The sequence below is a fragment of the Brassica rapa genome, chromosome A07 (genome assembly GCF_000309985.2).
Source record: "Brassica rapa cultivar Chiifu-401-42 chromosome A07, CAAS_Brap_v3.01, whole genome shotgun sequence".
Lineage (NCBI taxonomy): Eukaryota > Viridiplantae > Streptophyta > Magnoliopsida > Brassicales > Brassicaceae > Brassica > Brassica rapa.
This window is the reverse complement of record NC_024801.2, coordinates 1,406,644-1,432,948: the sequence shown is the minus strand read 5'-3', so window position 1 is coordinate 1,432,948 and position 26,305 is coordinate 1,406,644. Positions and strand designations below refer to the sequence as shown.

Sequence of the window (26,305 nt, the reverse complement as noted above, 5' to 3'; positions counted from 1 at the left end):
AACTTACTAGAAAAGCAAAACAGGTTTTATCCACTTATAAACCACAAAAGTTTGAAACAACCTTTCTCTACTGTAACTGAGCTGCTGATAATACCTCTTTTATATACTTGATGAGATACATAAACGTAATTAAGAACGTTTAAGTCACTTGTGTGGATACTAGTAGATTAAGATGTATATATGTACTTATGTTTTGTTCTGTTCGGTTGTATGGAATAAACTTGTAACTTTAATACATATATGTCTCTCAAAGCTTTGTCTAAAAATACAACTGCTTCAGAGACCTGTGGTTCGCCAATTATAGCCATTCATCAACCATTCCAGAATTCGTGTATAACAAATGGTCACAACTCAACTGAGAAGAAGAAACATACAACAACACTTAAAACTGAAATTAGATATAAATCTGTGCATTTTCTCTGAATGACAAAACATTAGAACACGTCAGGATGGAACTATTGTTCTGTTGTGCTTGTTTCAGAAGAAGCGGAAGAGCATAATTATTCACCTTAAGAGTTCTAAGCTGTTCCTGATACTGAGTAACAATATTCTGCCTCAGATGCTGCAACTCCTGGCTTTGATCTTCACTTTCTCTATGCGGCTTCCGTTACGTCACCACGGCTCGTTTGAGTAAATTGCTTTGCTGCAATTAGATTTCTGCAAGCAGGGTCGAGAAGCGTACATTTGCTTTGCTGCAGATTGGATTTCTGCTAGGAGGGTCGAGAAGGTTACACGTTGCATATTATCTTCTTCTTGTTGAAATCTCCGTTGTTAGCTCATCAAAGGAATCATCTATCAGACGATGACGGTGACAAAAGTTTTTTTCTCCCAACCTCAGCGACGCTCGTCTTCTTCAAATCATCTTCTTCTCGTCAATTGATTTTCTCCCGATCTCAGCTACACTCTCTTTTTAAATAATTGTGTTTTTTCTTCTTCTAAATTCCATCTATTTAGGTGGTATTCATTTCTATTGAATTTGAAGGGTAAATGTCATCTTTTAACAATGCAAAATAACTTTTGATGAATCTCATTATGAAATCCATATTTTCCAATAAGAGGTGATTTGATAGGAGTTTTACAAATGTTAAATCCAATAAGGAAAGATTTGAAAAGGTTTTCATAAATCATTTATCCAATAAGGAAAGATTTGACAAAATCCTAATATTTTATGAAATCCATGATCCAATAAGCCCTACTAAAACTTTAAGTTTATTTTATATTGAGAATAATACAAGAAAATATATTTTATCTTCGCTACCGCATCTGTTCTTTCAAGTTTATAAAATTTTCACTAATTTCCTTGAAAATTGTAACATAACACACAACTTAATCTTCCATATATGTATAGCTGAAAAGCATTTACAAAATATCGAGTACATAGTGAGAAATCCTAAATCAATTCATTCTCTTTGGCGAAAGTTAATTTTCTTTATTTGGCCTTAACTTAATTTAAAAAAAGCCTTTTATTAATCCAACATTTTATGCAATTTGCTAAGAGATGTTTGTTTTATTGAATCAATGTTACAAAACTATAGGCTATTGTATGTCTATATTATTGAGAAAACGACCATTAAAATCTTGAACTTCTAAATTAAATCCAAAAAATCTCTAACTTGTGTTTGAGTAAAAAAAAATCAAACTTTTAAATAATGGCTGTTTTAATTCTTATATTTTGTTGATTTGGTCATTTAAAAAACTCGAATAATCAACTAGTAACAACAGTTAAACCCAATACAAAGCCAATTTAAAAATCATTTTTTAAAAAATCTTAAATCAATTTCATCTTTCTCACTCGAAAACATAACACCTAAAATTTGATTTCGTCTATTCCAAATCGAATCTTCGATAAAGAAAAACAGTGGTGGTTTATCCAGTGGCAGATAATGATTTTCATCAAAGATTGCCTTTGAAATAGATTTGGGGAAGATTAAATCCAGTTGGAAATCATGTTTTCGAATGAGGAAAATGAAATTGATTTGAAAATTTTAAAACAAAATGTTTTTTCCTAAAACAACATCAAATAAGGTTTTAATGGGGTTACTGGAGTTTAGCAGTTGGTTATTTGAGTTTCTTAAATAACCGAGTCAACAAAATATCAGAGTTAAAACGATCAATATTTAAAAGTTTATGAATTTTTTTTGGCTCAAACACAAATTGGAAAAGTTTTTTGGGCTTTAATTTGAATGTTCATAATTTTAATGGCCGTTTCCTATATTATTTCCATTCCGTATATTAATTTCGATTTGGTTTAGTGAAACCCAATGTTTTTAAACCCGACCCGGACACTGAACCGGACGACTTACTGGGTCGCTGGGTCATTGGGTCGACCGCGGGTGAACCGCGGGTTAATAAATGAATTAATTTTATTATATAATAATATATTAGCTATGAAAATAAATATATAGAAACTAAAGTTTAATAGTTTCTAAATGTTTTTAAAACATAAAATAATAGTTAGGACATATATATACTTTTTGTTTAAAAAGTATTTAAGAAATACTTAACTTTAGTTTTTATATTTTTATTTTCATTTGACATGCAAAATATAAAAAAAAATAGTTTAGACTATTCAAAATTTTTTGTAACAAAGTAAGAGTTATGACATCTTAAAAAATCAAGATATAAAACTCACAAATATTTAAATATCTAATTTGAATAATAAATTAACTTCAAATTCAAATTAAACTAAAAGTAAAAGATCATTGTAATAAATTTTCAATAACAGAAATAAACTAACACCAAATCACATCAACTAATTTTGGTTTTTTTTTATCATCGTCCACTTCATTTTTTAGGTGGCATAGTGAAAAATCTTCATCAAAATCTAAAAATTACAAATATAAAACTGAAAAGGGAAAACCTAACCATTTTTTTTTGTCAGCATCTAAATTTTTAATTGAAAACTTAGAATAAAAAAAAGAGTAAGAGTTATTTATTGGTTCAACCGGCGGTTCAACCGGTATCGGGTTCTGGAGTTTAATGGGTTTTTGCGAGTTTTTACGGTTTTTTGCGGGTTTTTAAATATTGGGTTTTTCATAAAACCCAAACTGGATTTTTTCTGGGTCACCGGGTTTACCGGTTCAACCGCGGATTCGGGTCGGGTTTCAAAACACTGGTGAAACCCGTTTGATATATGAGACCATTGAGTTTGGGTTTCACTCCTCACTCATCAATAACCAGAAGATATTTCGACACTGAAAAGCCCATTTAGATTGGAGTGAATGATACAAGCCCAAATACTAAAAAGTCCATTTGTTACGTCGTCAATTATTCTTTATCTTCTACGACAAGCAGTGGGCATTTTCGTAATTTACAATTTTGGGGGAAATCACAATAATATTAATATCAACTCTGGGACCACCGCCTCCTTCCCCACCACAACCAACCATTTTCCTCCGTTTCTTCTTTTAAAATTAATATAAAACTGATTTCTAAATAAAAAAACAATTACTATTATCTTTGGTATTTTATTTCGTCAAGATATACTTTAAACGTTTAATAAATTAATTTATTATTTCTTTTTTCCTCTTCTTCTTCTTCTTCATCAATTTGTTTTTCCTTTCTTCCATGGCTTCCTAAGCTTTCCTCTCTCTCTCTCTCTCTACACCTGCAATTGATTTCGTCTCTCTCTCTTTTTAATTATAGTTTCTCTTAATCTCCTTGTCTTCAGAATAGAAACGACATTGGTGAATCGTCCTGTAATTTCATTAATCATATCGTAATATAATTTTGAACTTATCCCCGCTTCAATGGTAAGGAATCTCATATGTGTATTCATAGATTTTGAACCTAATCAATTTAATATTTTCAATATTTTAATTAGGTTTTTGAATTTCGCTACAACTTTTCTACCTAAAATCTCTCAAAATCTTATCAATGAAACCAGATAAATACGTTTTCAATCAATAATCGTTTTTTTGTTGTTTGTTATTGTTGTGGTTATGTTTATGTAAGTTTTTTTTTTCCTCCATTGATGTAAAAAAAAAAGAAAACTCTTTTGGTTTGGTTCATAGTTATTGTAAAACCTTCTTCTTACCATTGATTTGATCTGTTTTGTTTCTGTCTCTTCTTGGTTTTCAGTTTTTTGTTTAATCCCAATTTCAGAGAAATTTTACAGGAAAAGATAATAAATTTTACTTTTTTTTTCTCTGGGCACATCCTTCTGACTATTCTTTCCGGTGTAAATCCTTATGATTGTTTTTTTCACGAAATAAATACCGTTTTGAGAATATATGCCTTTTTAAAGAATTTGTTCATATTCATGAATGAATTGATTTTTTTTTTCTTTAAAAAAAAATTAGTTTCTCCAGATTCTAAAACCCGATCTGGATTTAAGCATCCTTATCTGATTATTTTCTTTTACAAAAAAATGAAAATAAAAACCAAAATTTTACTTGATTAATATACAATTAAAGATAAAATCAGTTGTTGTTAATATCAAAATTTCTCCTTTGTTTTGCAGATAAGTTTGTTGTTTACCTGAGTTAATCTTCCTTCCTTTGGATGAAGAAGGTTGGTGATTGCTGCAGCTTGTAAAAAAAGCTGCTTCTTTTGAACTATGTTTCTAACTTTTACAACAACTAATCACTCCAAACATGAGAAGCTGTTGGTTCCTCTTTACTTCATGCTACAGTCAACAAGAATCAACCAGTTTATGCAAACCAGTCTTAAAACTATAGACACAACAACACACCTATCAAAGGTGGAGTTTATCATCAGAGATCTATTGACCATTCTTTTATAATAATGGAAAGGTTTGTTTTCTTTTTTGCTTATTCTTCCTTGCACATATTGGTTTAGACTTAATGATATAGAAACAGACAAGATTCTGTTTGTGTGTGCAGATATAAGTTTCTGGAAGAGCTTGGAGATGGTACATGTGGCAGTGTATATAAGGCTGTCAATCTTGAAACATATGAAGTTGTAAGTTTCATGATGAAATAAGTTTTTTTTTTTATCCACTCATCTAATTTTATAACCTTAACTTTATAGGTTGCTGTTAAGAAGATGAAGCGAAAGTTTTATTATTGGGAAGAGTGCATGAATCTGCGAGAAGTAAAGGTATTGTACTTGTATCCATTCTTCAAGCAGTTCACTTTTGTGTGTTGAGAGTTTGATGATGTGATTTTTTTGCGACTCTGCAGGCTCTTCGTAAGCTAAACCATCCTCACATCATAAAGTTGAAGGAGATTGCGAGGGAACATAACGAGCTTTTCTTCATCTTTGAGTGCATGGTAGTAGAGAAAGAGAGATGATCTTCCCTTTCTTTTCGTCCTTTGTAACATGTTTTGATTAATATATTCTCCTTGATTTAGGATCACAATCTATACCAAATAATGAAAGAAAGGGAACAAAGACCTTTCTCTGAGGGAGAGATAAGAAGTTTCATGTCTCAGATGCTTCAAGGCCTCTCCCACATGCATAAAAATGGTTACTTCCATAGAGACTTGAAACCAGGTATGTATGTTTTGTCATATGCTTGCTTCTCTTTCTTTGAATGTCTTTTAACAATTTGTATTCCGTTTTTTTTTTGGGTATTGGAAGAGAATTTGTTGGTGACAAACAACATCCTGAAAATTGCTGACTTTGGACTGGCTAGAGAAGTTGCATCTATGCCTCCTTACACTGAATATGTGTCTACTCGTTGGTAAGTGGTTGATCCATTTGATATTGTATATATAAACTTATTAGCTAGCTTATAACTGACTCTCTTACTTGCAAACAGGTATCGAGCTCCAGAAGTTTTGCTGCAGTCTTCCTCATACACTCCTGCAGTTGGTACTTTCTCTAAAATCTTTTTTCTGTTTCATCACATTACAATATTGCTTAGAGACTAAAATTTAAAAGAACTGCAGACATGTGGGCAGTGGGGGCAATATTAGCTGAGCTTTTCGCCTTTTCTCCCTTATTTCCTGGTGAAAGGTGAATTATTTGGTCTTTTACCAAATGCTAAACTGAATCTCTGAACAATGAAATCTGTTACTGCATTTAAAGCTTCTTTGGTCAAGTTTTGTGTAATACTATTTACACTAATATAATGATTTTCTTATGAGCAGTGAGATAGATCAATTATACAAGATTTGCTCTGTTCTTGGCAAGCCTGACTGGACTACGTTTCCTGAAGCAAAAAGCATATCTCGGATCATGAGCATTAGCCACACCGAGGTAACACATCTTAATAAGAAGATATAAGGTCCTTATTAAAGAATATTTGTATTTAATTTGTTCTTTGAATTTCTTTATGAACAGTTTCCTCAAACAAGGATTGCTGATCTACTCCCCAATGCTTCTCCTGAAGCTATTGATTTGATCACTGTGAGTCCTTGTGTTCACTCTTCCTTGAAAGTTAGTATATATTGGTTCTTATATCTTTTGAATCAACAGAGACTTTGCTCATGGGATCCATTGAAACGACCAACTGCTGATGAGGCGCTAAACCATCCCTTCTTCAATGTAATCTGACTCATCCTCTTTCTTCTTTTGAATCTGTTTCACACACACTCTCTGTATTGATAATATAAGACACCACCAATAGATGGCTACGCAGGCTTCTTATCCTCTACATGACCTTGAGTTGAGGCTTAACACCATGGGTGAGCGTTTTTTCTTTATTTCTGCTTTCAAAGCAGATATTAACTTTGTTGTATTCAGCAGCGGAGATGCCTAACCTTGAGCTTAACCTCTGGGACTTCAACACAAAACAAGATGAATGTTTTCTCGGCTTGACCCTGGCTGTAAAACCAAGTGCTCCTAAACTAGGTAAGTATCATTCCCTTATGTAGAGTAGATGCATATGGTCATTCATATGATTACACACATTGACATTGCAACAATCCTTTTTTTTTGCTGCAGAAATGGTCTGCAATGCATCTCAGGACATGAGTGAGGTAATCTTTTAGACACCATGAAATTGTAATGAGCTTCTCATTGAGTTGTTGTAATGAATCCAATACTCTCTTTTTTTTTTTGCAGAACTTTCTCTTTTGCCCTATGGTTAACAATGATCGTGAACCATCAGGTGATGAAACTTGAGCCTTTGATTAAACTTAAGCATATGTTTTTGGTTATGTTTCTCTTTATTGAATTGCTTTTTTTTTTTTTTTTTAACATTTACAGTTTTCTGGTCTCTGCTCTCTCCTGATGAAAACCGCGTCCACGCACCTGTTGAATCATCATGTCCTCTATCTCTGTCCTTCAGGTGAGAATGATTCAATGTTTTTTCTACTGAATCCATTAATTTTTAAACAGAAACTTCTTTGTTGTTGTGAGCAGTCCAGTGCAGCAACACACAAGCGTGGGACCTCCACAACAGTCAACAACAGGGTTCACCATGGGATCATCAATGCAACCGAACATGTTGGACCGCCCATGGATGGCTGTGTCTGCGCCGTTTCAACAAACTCATTACCTCTGATCTTACTTAATCCATAATACCTACTAAGAAAAAGTAAATAACACAGAGGTTTGTCAGTTAAAAGAAGATAGAGAAGAAAAAAAACAAACAGAGAGGAGGTTGTAGATTTTGCCTGTCACCTTATTATTCTCTGATTTGTAAAGATTGGGGGTGTTTTAGGTGACTTTAATTTTCTCCCAGAGCTTGAACTTAAATCATTAACTATTTTATCCATTCTTGAGAACAGACAAGTCTCCCTTTTGTGTAATATATATATTATAAATGAGATAATTGCTTATGTTGTCTTCTTTTCTGTCTCATGTGGGCTCATAACAATATACCCAATCATTCAAACCTTTGTTGTGGCTCATCCTAAGGGGTTAGCGGGTTATTTAGTTTTCGGGTTAGCAAAAAATTATGTTAGAACTGTATTTCGAACAAAAATCCGGTTTGTTTGTTGATGAAAATTCTGCCATAGTTGACCAAAAATTTCGGCTTGATTTAATCTTGATTACAAATTTGGATTTTGATTAAATTTGATTAATTTGATTCAAAATTTTGGTTAAGATCGAGAGTGTATAGTTACAATTTAAAAAGAAAATCAAATTAACAGCTGCCGAACAAAACAAAATCAATTACTAGTTTTATCCCCACCCAAATTGAACTAAACTCGTAATTAAATTTGAATTTTGGTTCAGCTGGTTCGGTTTGGGTCAAAATCAGTGGGATCACTTGATACCTCTAAAATAAGTACTAAAATATAAATTGTATGTGATTTGCTTAAAAATTAACGGTAATGACCCTTCAAAACCCAGTTTCGACTCCCCACTGACACCCTTCCAATTATATTTTTAATTAATGTATATCTATAAGATACATGTATTTATTGTATGATCCCAGTAAAAAAAATTTGAGTCTGCCTGGTTAAAATCTCAGCCCCAACAGATAGAATGGGACAAAGAAAAATTGTTTCCTTTTTTTGATAATCCATGCATGGTGTCTGGTGAGCCGAGGCCACGACCCACCCTGGAAACCTGTCTACCGGTGCTAGATAGGCCAAGTTATTTGCAATAGAAATTAAATATCCATATCGTCTAGTCACACAAGCGGTAAATTTGAATTTGGTAGATTTCAAACCTGGGGTGTTTAGCACCTTTCTAAGCATGTCTTACCACTTGACTACAATTGTGTGGTTGAAAGATTGTCTCTTCTAAACTCGATTCATGTTCTTGTAACTAAGCTAGAACAAGAACAAGAACCGGCCTTTGAAATAATTAAGTAGTCAAATATTAGTTCAAAAATTCAATTATAATAATAACTAGGATAAGACTCGCGCCTTGCGCGGAATTAAGTTATTATTTTTATTATATTTTGGAGAATGAAACAATAGTTTGGCTTCATTTGGATTACGAATGTTCAACTCGGATATCGGGTTGGTTTCGGCTCGGTTCGGTTTTTTCGGTATTTGGTTAGTAAATATAACTACTATTCTAAATTCATATTTACTTTGACTTTAGTCTTTCACATACTTTTGAAAGATTTTAACTGGACGACTAAATTGATCAGCCAATCTTGTTGCTTTAAATCATTAGTGTTTATATATATATATATTATTTAGTTTGAATATTTATTAAATAAAAATTCATATGCGTTATATTTTATGATCATTTGTAACTTATTATAACAAAAAAATAATCTATTGATCACAAAATTTTCAGAGTGGGAATATTCAAATTTCTAATAATATATAGACGTTTTGAAAAATTCAAATATAACATATAAGAAAAAATATAAATGTTTTTATTATATATTTAATGTGATTTTTTTATATCTTTCAATAATATAAAATTAAAAAAAAAAGAACTAAGATACCAAAATTGTTATCAAATATTTATTATTCATAATAATTAATTTTCATATATACGTTAATCATATTAGGTAATTTCGTAGCTTCTAATTAAGGAAAGTGCAAAAAAAAATTTGGTAGATTATTTATCAATTCGATAGTTAGTTTAATAAAAAATATAATGTAAGTCAAGATGGACCAACCTATTTTTCTAAGAATAGTATATCTTATATAGTCATTTATTAAATGAGAATTTATAATCATACAGTTCTATGATCATTCATATCATTTTATAACTGAATATTTAAATCATCGATAACAAAATTTTCAATGTGAAATCTTTAATAAGTTTATAATTTATAATTCACTGAAAGTTTTAATATTAAAATATTTATGTAATCTTATGGTATATAGTATAATATATATATATATATATATAAATATATATGTTTTATTATTAAATGATATTTTTTACTCATATGGTTTTAAAATAATGTGTATCTTCTTATAATATTAAATAAAAGTTCATATTAATATAATTTTATGATCATTTGTAACTTATTATGACAAAAAAATAATCTATTGATCACAAAATTTTCAGAGTGGGGATCTTTAAATTTCTAATAATTTATAGACGTTTTGAAAAATTCAAAATATAACATATAAGAAAAATTATAAATATTTTTATTATATATTTAATGTGATTTTTAAATATATCTACTAATAATAGCAATCCCAGTTAATTTTAAAGGTTGTGAGTCCATTTATGTTGAAAGGTTGTGTCTTTTGAAAAAGAAGTGTAAAGGGTTGTGTCTTTTCTAAATGTCTTTTCTAAATGTTCTATGTTGGAAGGTTGTGTCTTTTCCAATTAATTTCTAAAGTTGTGAATCCACTTATTTTGAAAGGTTGTGTCTTTTGAAAAAGTAGTGTAAAGGGTTGTGTCTTTTCTAAAAGTTCTATGTTGTAAGGTTGTGTCTTTTCCAATTAATTCCTAAGGTTGTGAACTTCAATTTGTGTCTTTTCTAAAAGTTATATGTTGTAAGGTTGTGTCCTTCTAAAAATAGTCTAAAAGTTGTGACTATTCACTAGTATCTTTTAAAAAGTGAGAAGTTGTGAGTATTAGAAGAATGCGACTATTCATATTGAAGGGTTGTGACTATTCAAATAGGCTTTAAAAAATCTATAAATAGTCTCTCCCATGCATTTTTCAAATCAAATTTTCACTAATCTACTAATAATAAAATGGTGAAAAAATAATGTCAAAGTTGCAACTTTTCATCTAAACAAGGTGTCTTTTCATCTCAAAGTGGGATTGCTTTAAAAAATATTGGTTTTATTTAAGTAATGTGTTAGTCTATATAATAAGTGTTGGTATTTTATAAGAACTCTCCCAAAAATTAAAAAGAAAAATTATAAATGAGACGGGTTATATTAACGTAAATCAACATATATTTATTACAATAATCAATTTTCTGAATATTCATTTTCAATAAATAAAGCAGGTAGATAAATATACAAAATAACAATTACCAACATATAAATTATAATTGTTTAAAATTATAAACTAATAATTTTAATATTATGTCTTAAATAGGAAAAAAAATTATATATCATGCAAAAAAAAAATTGCATTTTGTTCAAAAAGTGGTTGAAGATAACTATCATGTGAAAAATGTATGAAAAAACTTAAAAAAGATGAAGACACAATTGTATGCAATATGTGTTTTGATAAAAAATTAAAGGGAACATTAAGGTTTATAAAATATATATATATATATATATATATATATATATATATATATATATATATATATATTGAATACTTTGTAAATCATATTTTAATCATCAAAATTAAATTTAATTATTTATATAATTTAATTTTTTATCAGGCATATAAAATCATAAATTATAGATTATAATATATTCTTTATAAAATGAGTTCCCGTGCGATATCGCACGGACTCTTTGCCTAGTTTTAATAATATAAAATTAAAAAAAGAACTAAGATACAAAAATTGTTATCAAATATTTATTATTCATTATAATTAATTTTCACATATACGTTAATCATATTAGGTAATTTCGTAGCTTTTATTTAAGGAAAGTGCAAAACATTTTTTGGTACGTTATTTATCAATTCGATAGTTAGTTTAATAAAAAGTGTAATATAAGTTAAGATGGACCAACCTATTTTTCTAAGAATAGTATATTTTGTATAGTTATTTATTAAATAAGAATTTATAATCATACGGTTCTATGATCGCTCATATCGTTTTATAAAAAAATATTTAAATCATCGATAACAAAATTTTCAATCTGAAATCTTTAATAAGTTTATAATTTATAAATGTTCTTGAAAATTCATTGAAAGTTTTAATATTAAAATATTTATGTAATCTTATGGTATATAGTGTTTAATATATATATATATTTATTTATTTATTTATTTATTTATTTTATTATTAAATGATATTTTTTACTCATATGGTTTTAAAATCATGTGTATCTTCTTATAATAAAAATGTTAAACCATTGATCATTAATTTTTAACATAATAATTTTAATAGTTTTAGTCATTTATTGTCGTTTTTAAAAATTCAAAATATAACATATACGAAAAAATCTAAATTTTATTTTTATAGCTAATTTGATTGTTTAATTTATTTTAATAATATAAAATTAAACAAAAAATGATGGAGGAGATATACATTGTTATTAAATCTTTATCATTAAACTCATTAATTGTCATATATATATTAGTCATTTATGGTAATTCCGTAGGTTTTATTTAAGGAAAGAAAATATCATATCATATCATTATATCATATAGTTTGACCAACTTATGTAACTAACAACATATAAAAATCGAATGTGGACCTACTTATTTTTCAATTGAATGTAATTGACTACCTAATTGAGTGCCACCTATGCATTGTGATCTCTTTTAATTAATACAAAATTGAGGTTACATCTTTTCAAATGTTCCTCAATTAATATATAAGGGATAACACTTGAATCCATCATTCAAGTACGTACAATATTCCAATCTTTTTTTTTTTTTGCTTAAAGATTCCCTCCACTGTTCCATCTCTCCATGGACTCCATAACGCCACGATGATCCATCCCATACCTCCCCTTTGAAATTACCCAACTCTGCTCGAATGCTTCTTCTCCTTCATCAACTCCTTTGGACCCTTCTATAAAATCATCTATTGCAAATTCGAATCTGTCCTGAGGGTGACAACTCTTCCACCAGATAGCATAAACCTCACAAGTGAGTCGTATATTCCTCTTGTTCATCTCATTTATCACCTCAGCAACCTTCTCCAACTTCTTCAGACTCATGTACAAAACCATCATATCTTGAAACGGCGCAGTCCTGTTTAGGTATTTCAAACCATCCATCTTCTTGAAAAGAGCCTTTGCCTTTTCTTGCTTGCCTTCTCGACAGTACCATTTCAAAAGTTTCCTGTAAGTGGACTGAGTCTTGAAACGATGGTCTAATCTGTTGAAGTAGGTTTCAGCAGCGGACAAGCCTTTGCTCTGTGCTATACGGTCGATACGAACTCCGTGCTGGGAAGGTGATAATGGCATTTTTAGCTTCTCCATCAACTCGTAGATCTCGAGGGCCTGTTAGTAATGATACTGCTTGTGACACCCCCGATCATAGATGACCGGAAATGACACGGTCGATGTTCCTCGATGGTCGATCTGAGGTTCTCAGAATACTTCCGATCGCCTTAGACCAACAATCAAAGAACACCAATGCTCCTATCGGATACCACTCTAGGCTTTTCAACCCGAGAAAGCAATACCTGATAGTTAGTTCGTCCGGACAAGGACTAATATCATATGGAACCCGTACTTTTAAAAAAAAACATTATTTATATATCATTCAAAATCATCTTACAAAATTTGTTATAAATTAACCTCGAGGTTTTCGGTATACAAATCTTATTCATAAGATATATCAAAATGACTTTGCAAGGATAATAAAACTACCGCTGGCTAATGCCGTTTCTTCCCGTCCTAGAGTAATGGTCTCCCACCTACTGGTTACCTGCATATCAAATGAGTCATGAGTAACTAGTTTACTCAGTGAGTCTAATCCCACACCCAAACACATATCAATAGTATCCCGAGCAATCGACACCATTTGAATGCAGTGGAATTATATTCCATAATTAATATAAGGCCTCTCAATCCATCCATGTGAATCTATCTTAAACGTCACCTCCACGATACCCGCCAATCACTCACTCTTAATATATATATATATATATATGCTAAACCCGGAAAACCACCAAGGCTAACCGAGCTTAACGGGGAATAAATATAACCATCATCTCCATCAGATATTCCAAGATAGAACATCCAACGCTGCATGCAGTTACACGGCCTCCAGGGTGCGACCCCATCATCGTGTCTTCATAACCTTGATCCATATCGCAGGACCAATTCACGGCAATGCGGGACTTATGGGAGAGTGAGAAGACTTCACATGATTCACACTTATTAATAGAATACTTATAGATTAGTACTTGAGAACAAGTACTAAGGCTCGGGATAACCTCAAGGAATTATTCTTATTAATTCTTAAGTATTTAAACTAGACAAATACTTCATATATAAAAATAGATCAAGGGATAATAATTAATCAATCAACCATAATTACTCCTTAATTAATCCATGATTAATCCTTAATTAATCAATGATTATCCCTTAATTAATTCATGATTAATTCTTAATTAATCAACCATATTCAATATGCAATCATGCATACTCATTCATAATTCATTCATCATCTATCTAGACTCACCTTTAAATCCATGAGATTGGCTAAGGAAGACTAGACTCGAGCTCAAGCTAATCACATTTCACTTCTGGATCACTCTCGGTTCAGAACCATCACAAGGATCCGGCTGATCCGAATACTGTCCTTGGCCATCTGAATTCAAAACATAACAGTTGGAACATAAGGTTCACTAGTCTGGTTCAAGAAGAAACTCAACTCAGTTCATAACATTTCAGTTCAGTTCTCTCATATCAGTTCGGTTCAAGACAGATTGATACCATGTTCAGCTCGGTTCAAGCTTTAACAATTTAACTCGGTTCATATCAGCTTAGTTCATGCTCAGCTAACTCCGGTTCTAATCAGTTCCCAACAGCTTAACTCGGTTATACTCAGACGACATCAGTTCAAGACAATTTCAGACCATAGACAGCTCGGCTCAGATCAGATCAGATCATACTCAGCTCAATTCAGTTCTAAACAAGATCAAATCAGTTCGGTTTAATTCCCATAATTCTTATCAGTTCGTCTACTGGTTCTATGAGACTGATTAAATCATAAACCAACCAAGACTGAAGAGAACAAGACCTTAGACAACTGATCCTGACAGGTTAACCAACATACAGAAATTGGTTCTCATCAAAACATGGCTGAATCAAGAAGCTGAAGCTTACCGGTTTTACTCAACTAATTAAACTTGACTGGTTGTCTCTCTTCAAGCTAATCACGAATTAACCTGATCAACACCACAAGAATCCATGGTTGGATTTATTCAGAATTTATCTCCAGTGTAGGCAAACCAACAAAACTTCTCACAGAAACTGATCCACAACCATCTTACCGATCAAAATCAAAGGCTGAAGAACATGGGTGATTCTCAACTTCAGGACACCAAATCTTCAGCTCTTAAACACTCCAAAACTCACTGATTAAAGTCACAGGATGGTGAGAAAGAGTTGTCCATGCTCACTCCTCTTCTCTGAATATTTTTCTGAATTTTTCATGAATCTTTTCTCAGAGATCTTTCTCTCTTCTTTCTCTCTTTCTCTCTGAATTTTTCTCTGGTTTTTCTTGCAGGTTATGAACGTCCAAAGGAGAGAAGAAGGTGTTTTAAAGCATAAGGAGTTACTTCAGATGAGGGTTTGCTCTCACAAAACACAAAGCTGAGGTTAGACAGCTGGTGACATGCTTCAGCACACCAAACAGCACAAGCAGCTGAACTTTTCCTTCCCATGAAGAAAGCTACAAGCAGCTGAAGCAAGTAGCTTGTGACCAGCATGTGACTTCTAATGAGCAAGCAGGCAAGCAAGTAGGTGCAGGTCATGTGACCTAATTACTGAGGAAGCAAGTAGGCTAGAAGGTGCAAAGCATGTGACTGTTCAGAAATAATTTTAAGAGTTTTGTCGATACTTTCCGGACTGTTTCGACTAAATATTTTTCATCATTCGAATCTCGTCCTGCTCTGAATAAACTCACCCGGCATGAATAAAAATCAACGATAATAATTAACACTCGACCAGAACCATCAAGAGATGGTTTTTCGACCAAAAGACAGCCCCGTCGAGATTAATTCACCGTGTCGATTTTTATTTAAATTCTGATCGATCAATCTTCAAACTGATCTTAAAGAATTTTCTTGACCAAAATTATATCTGCTCGTGAGGGTTATTACATTCTTCCCCCCTCAAAAGAATTCGTCCCCGAATTCTGAAAACGTAACTGTACACTCTTTACTGAATCTCTGAAAGGAGTTCTGGATATTAGCTCTGACCTTATCTTAATCTACCCATATCAAAACAACTCATGGTTGATCCTTTGATTCTCCCAACCGATCCTTTCTTTTATGAGCAGCCACTTTTAAGATAACCAAATTCTTTACTCTGCACAACTCTTGTCAACTGCGGTCTGCATACTTCTTCTAACAATCTTGTATCTATAGACTATCACTTCTCAACCTTTTTTATCTGGCTTTCTCCCATAACAGCAACATGAAATTTGGAACGTGAGGTGATGTGCCATACGTGAATGTAACATCTCCAGTCTGGTCAATGTTAACTTGATTAACCGTGCAACAATCAAACAAGAACATGCACGATCAATCACGCTAACATGATTCAGACCAAGGGTGCCACTCTCAAATACACACACACACACTTATTCCATGAATGATTTCCCTTACAGTATTCCATACCCTTTTTATCTATCTGAGATACTCTTCAAAAACTTCTGAACGACTCAATCTCACTGAAGTTTCGCATATCCAAGTCTTGTTCTATTACTTTCTGATTTCCTTCTTCTGTCTAGTAACTGAGGAATCAACAAGTCCGCCTATACCAAACTTGATTTACCAACGAAGTACTCTTGTATGATGACTTCACACTTTCTCTGTTAATATATCTTCTGATCTCTTAACAACTTGAGCATCCCCATATGCCTTATGGTTATACCTTTTTCCTTGCACTCTTCAATCTTCCTTGGGATTTACTTCACATCTGCTTAATTTTAGGTTGAATTTGGATTCCCTCTCCCACATCTCCACTTTATGAACTTGTACATGACACAGTCCTCATACTATTCTTCGAAATTCTCTTCACCCAGTTCCTTCTATGAATTCCTTAGATTCTCATCCTTCAACTGAGTTCCTCAAATACGAATGAATAAGCCATCTTGATTTTCTACTTGCAATCTTGAAGGTTCCCTATTCTCTCCTTATAAGGCAGCAAAATAAATCACTCCCAATTCCGCTTCATGATTCTTGAGATCCTACTCCATATCATCATTAATATCACTTCCTCTTAAAGCATAAGCAGCAATATTTGCTCTTCCTTAGGCTTCTTTGATCAGTGAAAACTTGCATCCTTTCTCCATATTGAAATGATCACTAAATTTGATGTGCAACAGAACTGCCACCAACTCCAACTTGTGCATCAAATAGTTTTCCTAATGCTTCCTTAGCTCCCTTGATGCATAAACGATTACCATATCGTCTTGCATTAGCATTCACCTAGACCAACACATAATACATCCATGTAGTAGTATATGGCTGGTTAGGCTCACGCAAGTCTAAGATATGCATAGACGTAGATACTTCCTCTAACTAATTTCATACTTCATCAATACTTTTACTCCATTCCAAGGTAACACCATTCTCAGTCGATCAACTCATTGGTGGATATGGTTTCTAACTCTTGAACAAACTTCTGATGGTAACCGGCCAATCCACAGAACTTCGAATCTCGATAACTGAAATTGAGTACGACCATTATGTAGTAGTAGCGATATTTTGTAAATATGCAACAACTCCTTGTTCCATTTACTGACTAAGGGATCTAACTTCCAATTTCCGTGCAGAAATATTTACTACAACGTGAAGCGTCCATCAAACGTCCTTGGAATAAAACTGCGCCTTGCGACCGATCTTAACCATTCTTCAATTCTAGAACTTGATACTTGACCCTGATGGTCACGTCCTTGATTTTATACTCGAACATAACCGCAAACTCTGGTTCTTCTTCTTTACCACTGACATGGGTACACTCCACAGAAAATAACTAAGTCGAACAAAACCTTTCTCCAAACAAATCTTCTGACTGCTACTTGAATTTGGCTAGAACCACTTGGATAGATGCCTAGGCAATTGCAGCGAATCAAGGTTCAACCAGAATACTTGACGGGTTACTTTTGGATGTCAACAAATTTTCCACTTTCTTAAACATAGCTTCATGTTCCCTAGTTATCTAACTGTCCTCGATACTCTGCTTCTTGTTATTTTCTCTCCGCCCAATTATGATGATAATGGAATACGCCACTTCACCATTTCCCAACTATAAAGTGTAGGCTCTACCCAAATAGCCTAACACTTGGATGTGGACTAACGGTAAGGAAAAGCGAACAATTTCAACAAGTGTTATCTTAGGTATAGGTAACGTAGATCGGGTAACTTCATGAGGAAGGGTAACCTAAAATCCTAACTCTTCACAAGAACCACCAAAGCGCGAATGATGCACACATTCCAGGATTTCAAAGACTTTGACAATCACGACCATTCTGTCCTTGCTAGTCACAACCATAACGGGTCAAGGTCCTCGATCTTGATCTGATGAAATGTACACCCAAAATCATCCCCAACAACTTACTTACTCACTTCTTGAAACTGACCTTTGATCTGCAGCGGTTGGAAAATAAACGGTCTGTATGACTTGGTTAACTTCTTCAGAAATAATAGCTTCTTTAACATTCACGTCATACTCTAACATCTCCTCGAACCTTTGAAACTCCATGGTCTTTTATCTACTCCAAAATTCTTGGCTAAGTTCCCAAAGATTTTCCATATGATCTTTGGATTATTCTCCAAACCATAATCGATGAATCCAATTCACTCGACCCGTATCTCAATGCTGAAATTGTTGTATATGATTAACTCAACCCGAACCTCCTGGCGGAAACATCTCACTGTACCAACTCCGTAAACTAAATCTTCAATCGGTCCCATACCTTGTGTATAAAATATTACTTCGTGAACTCTTGAAATCTGTCCAAATCATTCTCACCTCTCTGAAGAAAATATTTTTCTCAGAGTGTTGCATCCCAAATCTGCCTCAAGCCATAGTATACCTCGAACGGTTTAGTCCTTCTTCTGTATCTTGTGGTCCCACTACTTCTTTCCATCATAAGCTTTAAGATGTCTTGTTGCCAACAGAAGATGCATGTGTATCCATCGTCTTGTACTACAGTTGAACCATCTCTTCCTCCAACGGTAAGCTCCAAACAAATTTTGAACAATTCAGGCTTGTACGACTATGTTTCTTGTACGTCTCAGCATAAGCTAGAGACTTGAGAAGCCGGAAGAATAAGTGCATCTAGGTGATCATGTGCAGTCGCATCGCTCTGAATCAAACCACAAACAACGCCCACCTTGACATCGATAACACACGAGTCCAGAGATGTATTCGATGTATAAAATTCTTAACAGGGCGGTAGTGAACCCGATCATGAGGGTAGCAACTCGAGCCTGATGATACTAACATCGGTAAATACGGTCCACCCGTTCAAGCTTGTCTCGGTGCTTCTGCTATGAAATATCACTGTTAGGTAACTACCCAGGACTATCTATCCTAAAATGAAGGAACAAGCCAGCATATCCTAGTTATCCTTGCGACTCATTTTGACTCGAAAAACATTTGAAACAAGTCCCATTCTAGCATCGTATAACCATGCTCTGATACTACCTTTGTGACACCCCCGATCATAGATGACCGGAAATGACACGGTCGATGTTCCTCGATGGTCGATCTGAGGTTCTCAGAATACTTCCGATCGCCTTAGACCAACAATCAAAGAACACCAATGCTCCTATCGGATACCACTCTAGGCTTTTCAACCCGAGAAAGCAATACCTGATAGTTAGTTCGTCCGGACAAGGACTAATATCATATGGAACCCGTACTTTTAAAAAAAACATTATTTATATATCATTCAAAATCATCTTACAAAATTTGTTATAAATTAACCTCGAGGTTTTCGGTCTACAAATCTTATTCATAAGATATATCAAAATGACTTTGCAAGGATAATAAAACTACCGCTGGCTAATGCCGTTCCTTCCCGTCCTAGAGTAATGGTCTCCCACCTACTGGTTACCTGCATATCAAATGAGTCATGAGTAACTAGTTTACTCAGTGAGTCTAATCCCACACCCAAACACATATCAATAGTATCCCGAGCAATCGACACCATTTGAATGCAGTGGAATTATATTCCATAATTAATATAAGGCCTCTCAATCCATCCATGTGAATCTATCTTAAACGTCACCTCCACGATACCCGCCAATCACTCACTCTTAATATATATATATATATGCTAAACCCGGAAAACCACCAAGGCTAACCGATCTTAACGGGGAATAAATATAACCATCATCTCCATCAGATATTCCAAGATAGAACATCCAACGCTGCATGCAGTTACACGGCCTCCAGGGTGCGACCCCATCATCGTGTCTTCATGACCTTGATCCATATCGCAGGATCAATTCACGGCAATGCGGGACTTATGGGAGAGTGAGAAGACTTCACATGATTCACACTTATTAATAGAATACTTATAGATTAGTACTTGAGAACAAGTACTAAGGCTCGGGATAACCTCAAGGAATTATTCTTATTAATTCTTAAGTATTTAAACTAGACAAATACTTCATATATAAAAATAGATCAAGGAATAATAATTAATCAATCAACCATAATTACTCCTTAATTAATCCATGATTAATCCTTAATTAATCCATGATTAATCCTTAATTAATCAATGATTATCCCTTAATTAATTCATGATTAATTCTTAATTAATCAACCATATTCAATATGCAATCATGCATACTCATTCATAATTCATTCATCATCTATCTAGACTCACCTTTAAATCCATGAGATTGGCTAAGGAAGACTAGACTCGAGCTCAAGCTAATCACATTTCACTTCTGGATCACTCTCGGTTCAGAACCATCACAAGGATCCGGCTGATCCGAATACTGTCATTGGCCATCTGAATTCAAAACATAACAGTTGGAACATAAGGTTCACTAGTCTGGTTCAAGAAGAAACTCAACTCAGTTCATAACATTTCAGTTCAGTTCTCTCATATCAGTTCGGTTCAAGACAGATTGATACCATGTTCAGCTCGGTTCAAGCTTTAACAATTTAACTCGGTTCATATCAGCTTAGTTCATGCTCAGCTAACTCCGGTTCTAATCAGTTCCCAACAGCTTAACTCGGTTATACTCAGATGACATCAGTTCAAGACAATTTCAGACCATAGACAGCTCGGCTCAGATCAGATCAGATCATACTCAGCTCAATTCAGTTCTAAACATGATCAAATCAGTTCGGTTTAATTCCCATATAATTCTTATCAGTTCGTCTACTGGTTCTATGAGACTGATTAAATCATAAACCAACCAAGACTGAAGAGAACAAGACCTTATACAACTGATCCTGACAGGTTAACCAACATACAGAAATTGGTTCTCATCAAAACATGGCTGAATCAAGAAGCTGAAGCTTACCGGTTTTACTCAACTAATTAAACTTGACTGGTTGTCTCTCTTCAAGCTAACCACGAATTAACCTGATCAACACCACAAGAATCCATGGTTGGATTTATTCAGAATTTATCTCCAGTGTAGGCAAACCAACAAAACTTCTCACAGAAACTGATCCACAACCATTTTACCGATCAAAATCAAAGGCTGAAGAACATGGGTGATTCTCAACTTCAGGACACCAAATCTTCAGCTCTTAAACACTCCAAAACTCACTGATTAAAGTCACAGGATGGTGAGAAAGAGTTCTCCATGCTCACTCCTCTTCTCTGAATATTTTTCTGAATTTTTCATGAATCTTTTCTCACAGATTTTTCTCTCTTCTTTCTCTCTTTCTCTCTGAATTTTTCTCTGGTTTTTCTTGCAGGTTATGAACGTCCAGAGGAGAGAAGAAGGTGTTTTAAAGCATAAGGAGTTACTTCAGATGAGGGTTTGCTCTCACAAAACACAAAGCTGAGGTTAGACAGCTGGTGACATGCTTCAGCACACCAAGCAGCACAAGCAGCTGAACTTTTCCTTCCCATGAAGAAAGCTACAAGCAGCTGAAGCAAGTAGCTTGTGACCAGCATGTGACTTCTAATGAGCAAGCAGGCAAGCAAGTAGGTGCAGGTCATGTGACCTAATTACTGAGGAAGCAAGTAGGCTAGAAGGTGCAAAGCATGTGACTGTTCAGAAATAATTTTAAGAGTTTTGTCGATACTTTCCGGACTGTTTCGACTAAATATTTTTCATCATTCGAATCTCGTCCTGCTCTGAATAAACTCACCCGGCATGAATAAAAATCAACGATAATAATTAACACTCGACCAGAACCATCAAGAGATGGTTTTTCGACCAAGAGACAGCCCCGTCGAGATTAATTCACCGTGTCGATTTTTATTTAAATTCTGATCGATCAATCTTCAAACTAATCTTAAAGAATTTTCTTGACCAAAATTATATCTGCTCGTGAGGGTTATTACACTGCTTACCTAGAAGATCAGCACAGCGAACGAGACCTGCTTTATCGACAGAAAAACCCTCATCTTTCATGAGCTTATGTAAGTCACTGACACGTTACCTCCGTTGTCTCTAACTTCCGAAAGATTCTTGTATATCTTCTTCTGAATCATCTTCCTATGCTCTTTTTCTTCCTCTAAAGCCTTTGGAGCTGAAAGGGTGTCCGCATGAACATCATCCACTTTCAAGATACTACGAGAACTCTCCAAGCCAGCAGCCACCGCTGTCCAGAGACGTGACCAGGAAGCCATAAGATTTTCAATCGTTGAACATAAGCGGTGTGGTTTGATTATTTGTGATTCATCACCTTCACCTTGATCTTCATCTTCATCGTCATCCCCATAGAGCCAGCACTCCTCCCAAAGATATTCTCTAGAGATATTCCTCTGTTCAATCTCCCTTATGGCGTTGCTTCATATAGTAGTACATATACATCATATCATTAAATGGTGTCTTGCTATCAAGAAAGTTGAGATGATCCATCTTTTCTTGAAAAGAGCCTTTGCATTGTCTTCCTTTTGTTCCCGACAGTACCATCTCAGGAGCTTCCTATAAGTGGCCTGGTTCTAACTTGTTCAGCCGATCCTGTGTCTTTTTCCATTGCAATAAGATCCACATAAACTCCATTCTGGCTGGCAGAATATTTTATGTCCTTCTCTCCATCCACTCAAAGATCTACAAGGAAGAAAAAGAACTTACTCCTTAACATAAGTCAAATATAGAATTATCAAATTATTATTTTATTTTTACTAAATTGTTTATAACCGGTTCAAAACGAACAATGTGATGACTTAAAGACAATATTGTGAAAGACAGACCTCGAGCGCGTGTTGAGGTTTTTGCTTTTCACGAAGTCGACTAGTGTAGTCAAAGAGATGTTTTCTAGTGAGGGGAAAACCATTACTGATGAACTGATTTAACGTCTTTGCTACTGTCTCTCTCGTCTCACTAATCTCCAGCAGTTTATCGTACATCTTTTCAGAGGCCACTTCAACGTCAGCTGCTGTAGAAGAAGCATCAGAGAATTTCCTGACGCTAACGGACGCAGGAGAAAAGATAGATGTGCATGATCTCTTACAGAGTCGTGAACCATAAGGATACGCTGATACGCATATATATTCATTCTCGCAAGTAAAACCCTAATCCCTAGTCAAATAAACATCTTTTAATCATCAAGTATGTCGAAATATCTAAAGAGTTTTAAATCTCAAAATAAAAGGAAACTGGATGATAACCACGCACATGCGCAGAGTGAGTTCTTATAATAATGTTTGTTTATGAAATGATTTTAACATTTTGCAACACTACAAACTTTATCGATTATAAAATGATGAATACAAATGTTGGTCTCTTAAATATATCATCGTTGTTGAAGAGTTAACGTATTACATCTCATTTTAAATATTTTTAAGATTCATATGCACAAAAAGAAATTAAGTTTTGCGGCGCACATAAATCACAAAAACCAAATAGACAACATCGATTGTATAATGACGAAAAGGGATTAGATTTTCTGCTCTCGTTGTTTACTATTGATTCTGATTTCATTTTCTATCTCTATAGAATTGTGCTTTTGTTTCGTTCTCGTCTTTATTTCATTGATATGAGTTAAGTTTCTTTTTTTAACTTCTTTTATGAATTTAGTAAATTACATAAGTGTCAATTTAACAAAAGTAGACATCTGTAAAAATTAGTTTCACTCCATATACATATCTAAGAATCAATATTTTGAAAAAAAAATCACCCACAAACTATATTACCAGGTTAGTATTCAAATCTAATATATCAAGCTGTTATAAAATATAAGCGTAGACTCGAATATAAATGTTCGTCTAGTATATATTCACAAGCTCAGTAACAAAAAAAAAATTACTTATTTCACCAGTTCGGTTAATATCTGAATCCGAACGAGTTATATCTGAACCCGAATGGATTTCCGAAGCTAACCAAACATAAGTATACTTAACTCTATATTTCTAGTTTATTTCTCTCATTTTATTCAAAATATTTATATTAATGATTCTTATTGCTCAAAATTAGATAATATACATATAACTATGGATAAAATTATTTGCTACCCACTTCAAATACATATCAAGTTCTTGTTTCTTGCATTAACAAAAGTTGCATACTTGCATCTGAAATTTCATAACAACAACTAAATTAGTATCTTTTTATTTTAAATTTTTTATCTCCAAACCTATTAATAGTTTAATCTTTTATTTTTTTTAAAAAAACAGTTAAGTTAAAATATATTTTAAATACAAAAAACTTAAACAATTAATAATTTATTTATTTTTTCTTCAAAATTTAAATATCCGAACCCCACCCAAAATATCCGAACCCGATCCAAAATATCTCAACCCGGACATAAAATACCCGAACCCGACTCGAAGTGTAGAAATACCCGAAAGGTGTATCTGAACGCTCACCCCTATGATATATGATCATTTGTATCTTGCTTGAACAAATAAAAAGTTAAACCATTGATCATAAAATTTTTAATGTGAGATTTTTACCATTTTTAGTAATTTATAGTCGATTTTAAAAATTCAAAATATAACATATAAAAAATCTAATAGTTTTTGTTATATGCTTAATGATTGTTTAATTTATTTTAATAGTATAAAATTAAACAAAAAAGAGAGAGTTTATAATTTTTTTATCAAATACATATTATTCATAATCATTAATTGTCATATATTTTAACCATATTAGGCAATTCCGTAGATTTTATTTAAGAAAAGAAAAAATATTCTTTTGTACACTATTAATTAATTTGATAGTTAGTTTAATAAAAAACATAGTATATGTTTATATGGACCAACTTATTTTTCTAACAATTCTAAGAATCATTCCAAGATGATACGTGGCTACGAAAACATGTTGTAATGTTCCAAGATTAATATATAGGGGATTTAAAAAAAAAGTTAAAGAAAAATATTTTAAAAGAAAATTAAATTAATATGATGATATCTGCAGTACACTTTAAAAACCATATATATATACTACTAGGTTAAGACTCGCGCCTTGCATGGAATGAACATTATATATATAATTATTTCAAGTATTATATTTTTATACATTATGAAATAATAAATATATGTTGAATAATTATAAATTCAGTAACGATTACATATATAATATAATTGGTGCGAACATATAAATAAATTTTATTAATCAAAACAATATTTTTTTTATTTAATAGGATATATAATTAAATTTAAATGATATTAACATATATAACATATTTTTAATATTAATCTATACTATTATTTGTGAAGTAAATTTTTAGAATCGAGCTCTCACGTTAAAAGTTAGAGTGGTTAATATCGTTTATACCATTAATGAATAAAATGTATAAATAAATTAAAAAAAATGAAATTTTAATTTATTTGATTAGATAAGTGATTAAAATTAATAATAGTAAGAATTATCCAAAATCTGAAAATATAATTTAAACAAAGATAATTTCTGTATATATTGTATTGTTATCTGAAAAAGTCTTTTATTAAAAAGTTAAAAACATAAATTATATAACTAAATATTAATTAAATAAAATTCTTAATATATAATTAAAAATAGAATATTGAATTATCTAAAATCTAAAAGTATAATTTAAAAAAATAATTTATATATATATATTGTATTGTTATCTGAAAAAATATTTTAGTAAAAATTTAAAAGCATAAATTATATAATTAAATATTAATCAAATAATTTTTTTTAATTATATAATGAAAAATATAATATTGAGTTATTTTAAGATTTATTTTAGTATAATGAAGATAGTGTACAAAGAACTTTTCAAAAATTTATGAAATTTTTTTTTTAATGAATGCTAAATTTATTCATAAAAAAAACTATTTACATCAAGTGGGTCCTTTGTGAAAAGAAATAAGATCCTAACTCTTTACATATAAAAATGTTTTAGCCCGCAACGCGGACAAAACAACTAGTGTCTATTAAATGATGATTTCTACTCATACGTTTTTTTGATCATTTGCATCTTTTATAACAAAAAAATTAAATTACGGATAACAAAATTTTTATTGTGGAATTAATAGTTTTAATAATTAAAGAGAAAATTTTCAAAGTAAATTTCGAAATCAAAATATTTGTGTATTTTATATGGTATATAGTTTAACTTAAAAATGATATATATATATATAT

At 32.5% G+C, this 26,305-nt stretch overlaps 1 protein-coding gene across 4 annotated transcripts; it reads left to right on the top strand.

The window, feature by feature from the left end:
• The first annotated feature begins 3,502 nt into the window (after positions 1-3,502).
• LOC103828365 (serine/threonine-protein kinase MHK) lies at positions 3,503-7,700 on the top strand. Of its 4 annotated transcripts, none has more exons than XM_033275406.1 (18): positions 3,503-3,752; positions 4,463-4,512; positions 4,634-4,754; positions 4,845-4,923; positions 4,993-5,061; positions 5,145-5,234; positions 5,316-5,457; positions 5,545-5,647; positions 5,726-5,778; positions 5,856-5,922; positions 6,057-6,165; positions 6,250-6,453; positions 6,536-6,593; positions 6,652-6,759; positions 6,853-6,887; positions 6,973-7,018; positions 7,117-7,198; positions 7,273-7,700. In XM_033275406.1, exons 3-18 carry the CDS (start codon positions 4,747-4,749, stop codon positions 7,412-7,414), a joined length of 1,395 nt encoding a protein of 464 aa, XP_033131297.1. In that variant the 5' UTR covers positions 3,503-3,752; positions 4,463-4,512; positions 4,634-4,746; the 3' UTR covers positions 7,415-7,700. The 4 variants fall into 4 exon arrangements, with proteins under 4 accessions (XP_033131297.1, XP_033131298.1, XP_009102218.1 ...); XM_009103970.3 differs by having other exon boundaries at positions 3,504-3,752; positions 4,463-4,754; positions 6,250-6,315; positions 6,385-6,453; positions 6,655-6,759; XM_009103968.3 differs by having other exon boundaries at positions 3,504-3,752; positions 4,463-4,754; positions 6,250-6,315; positions 6,385-6,453.
• The last annotated feature ends 18,605 nt before the right edge of the window (positions 7,701-26,305 follow it).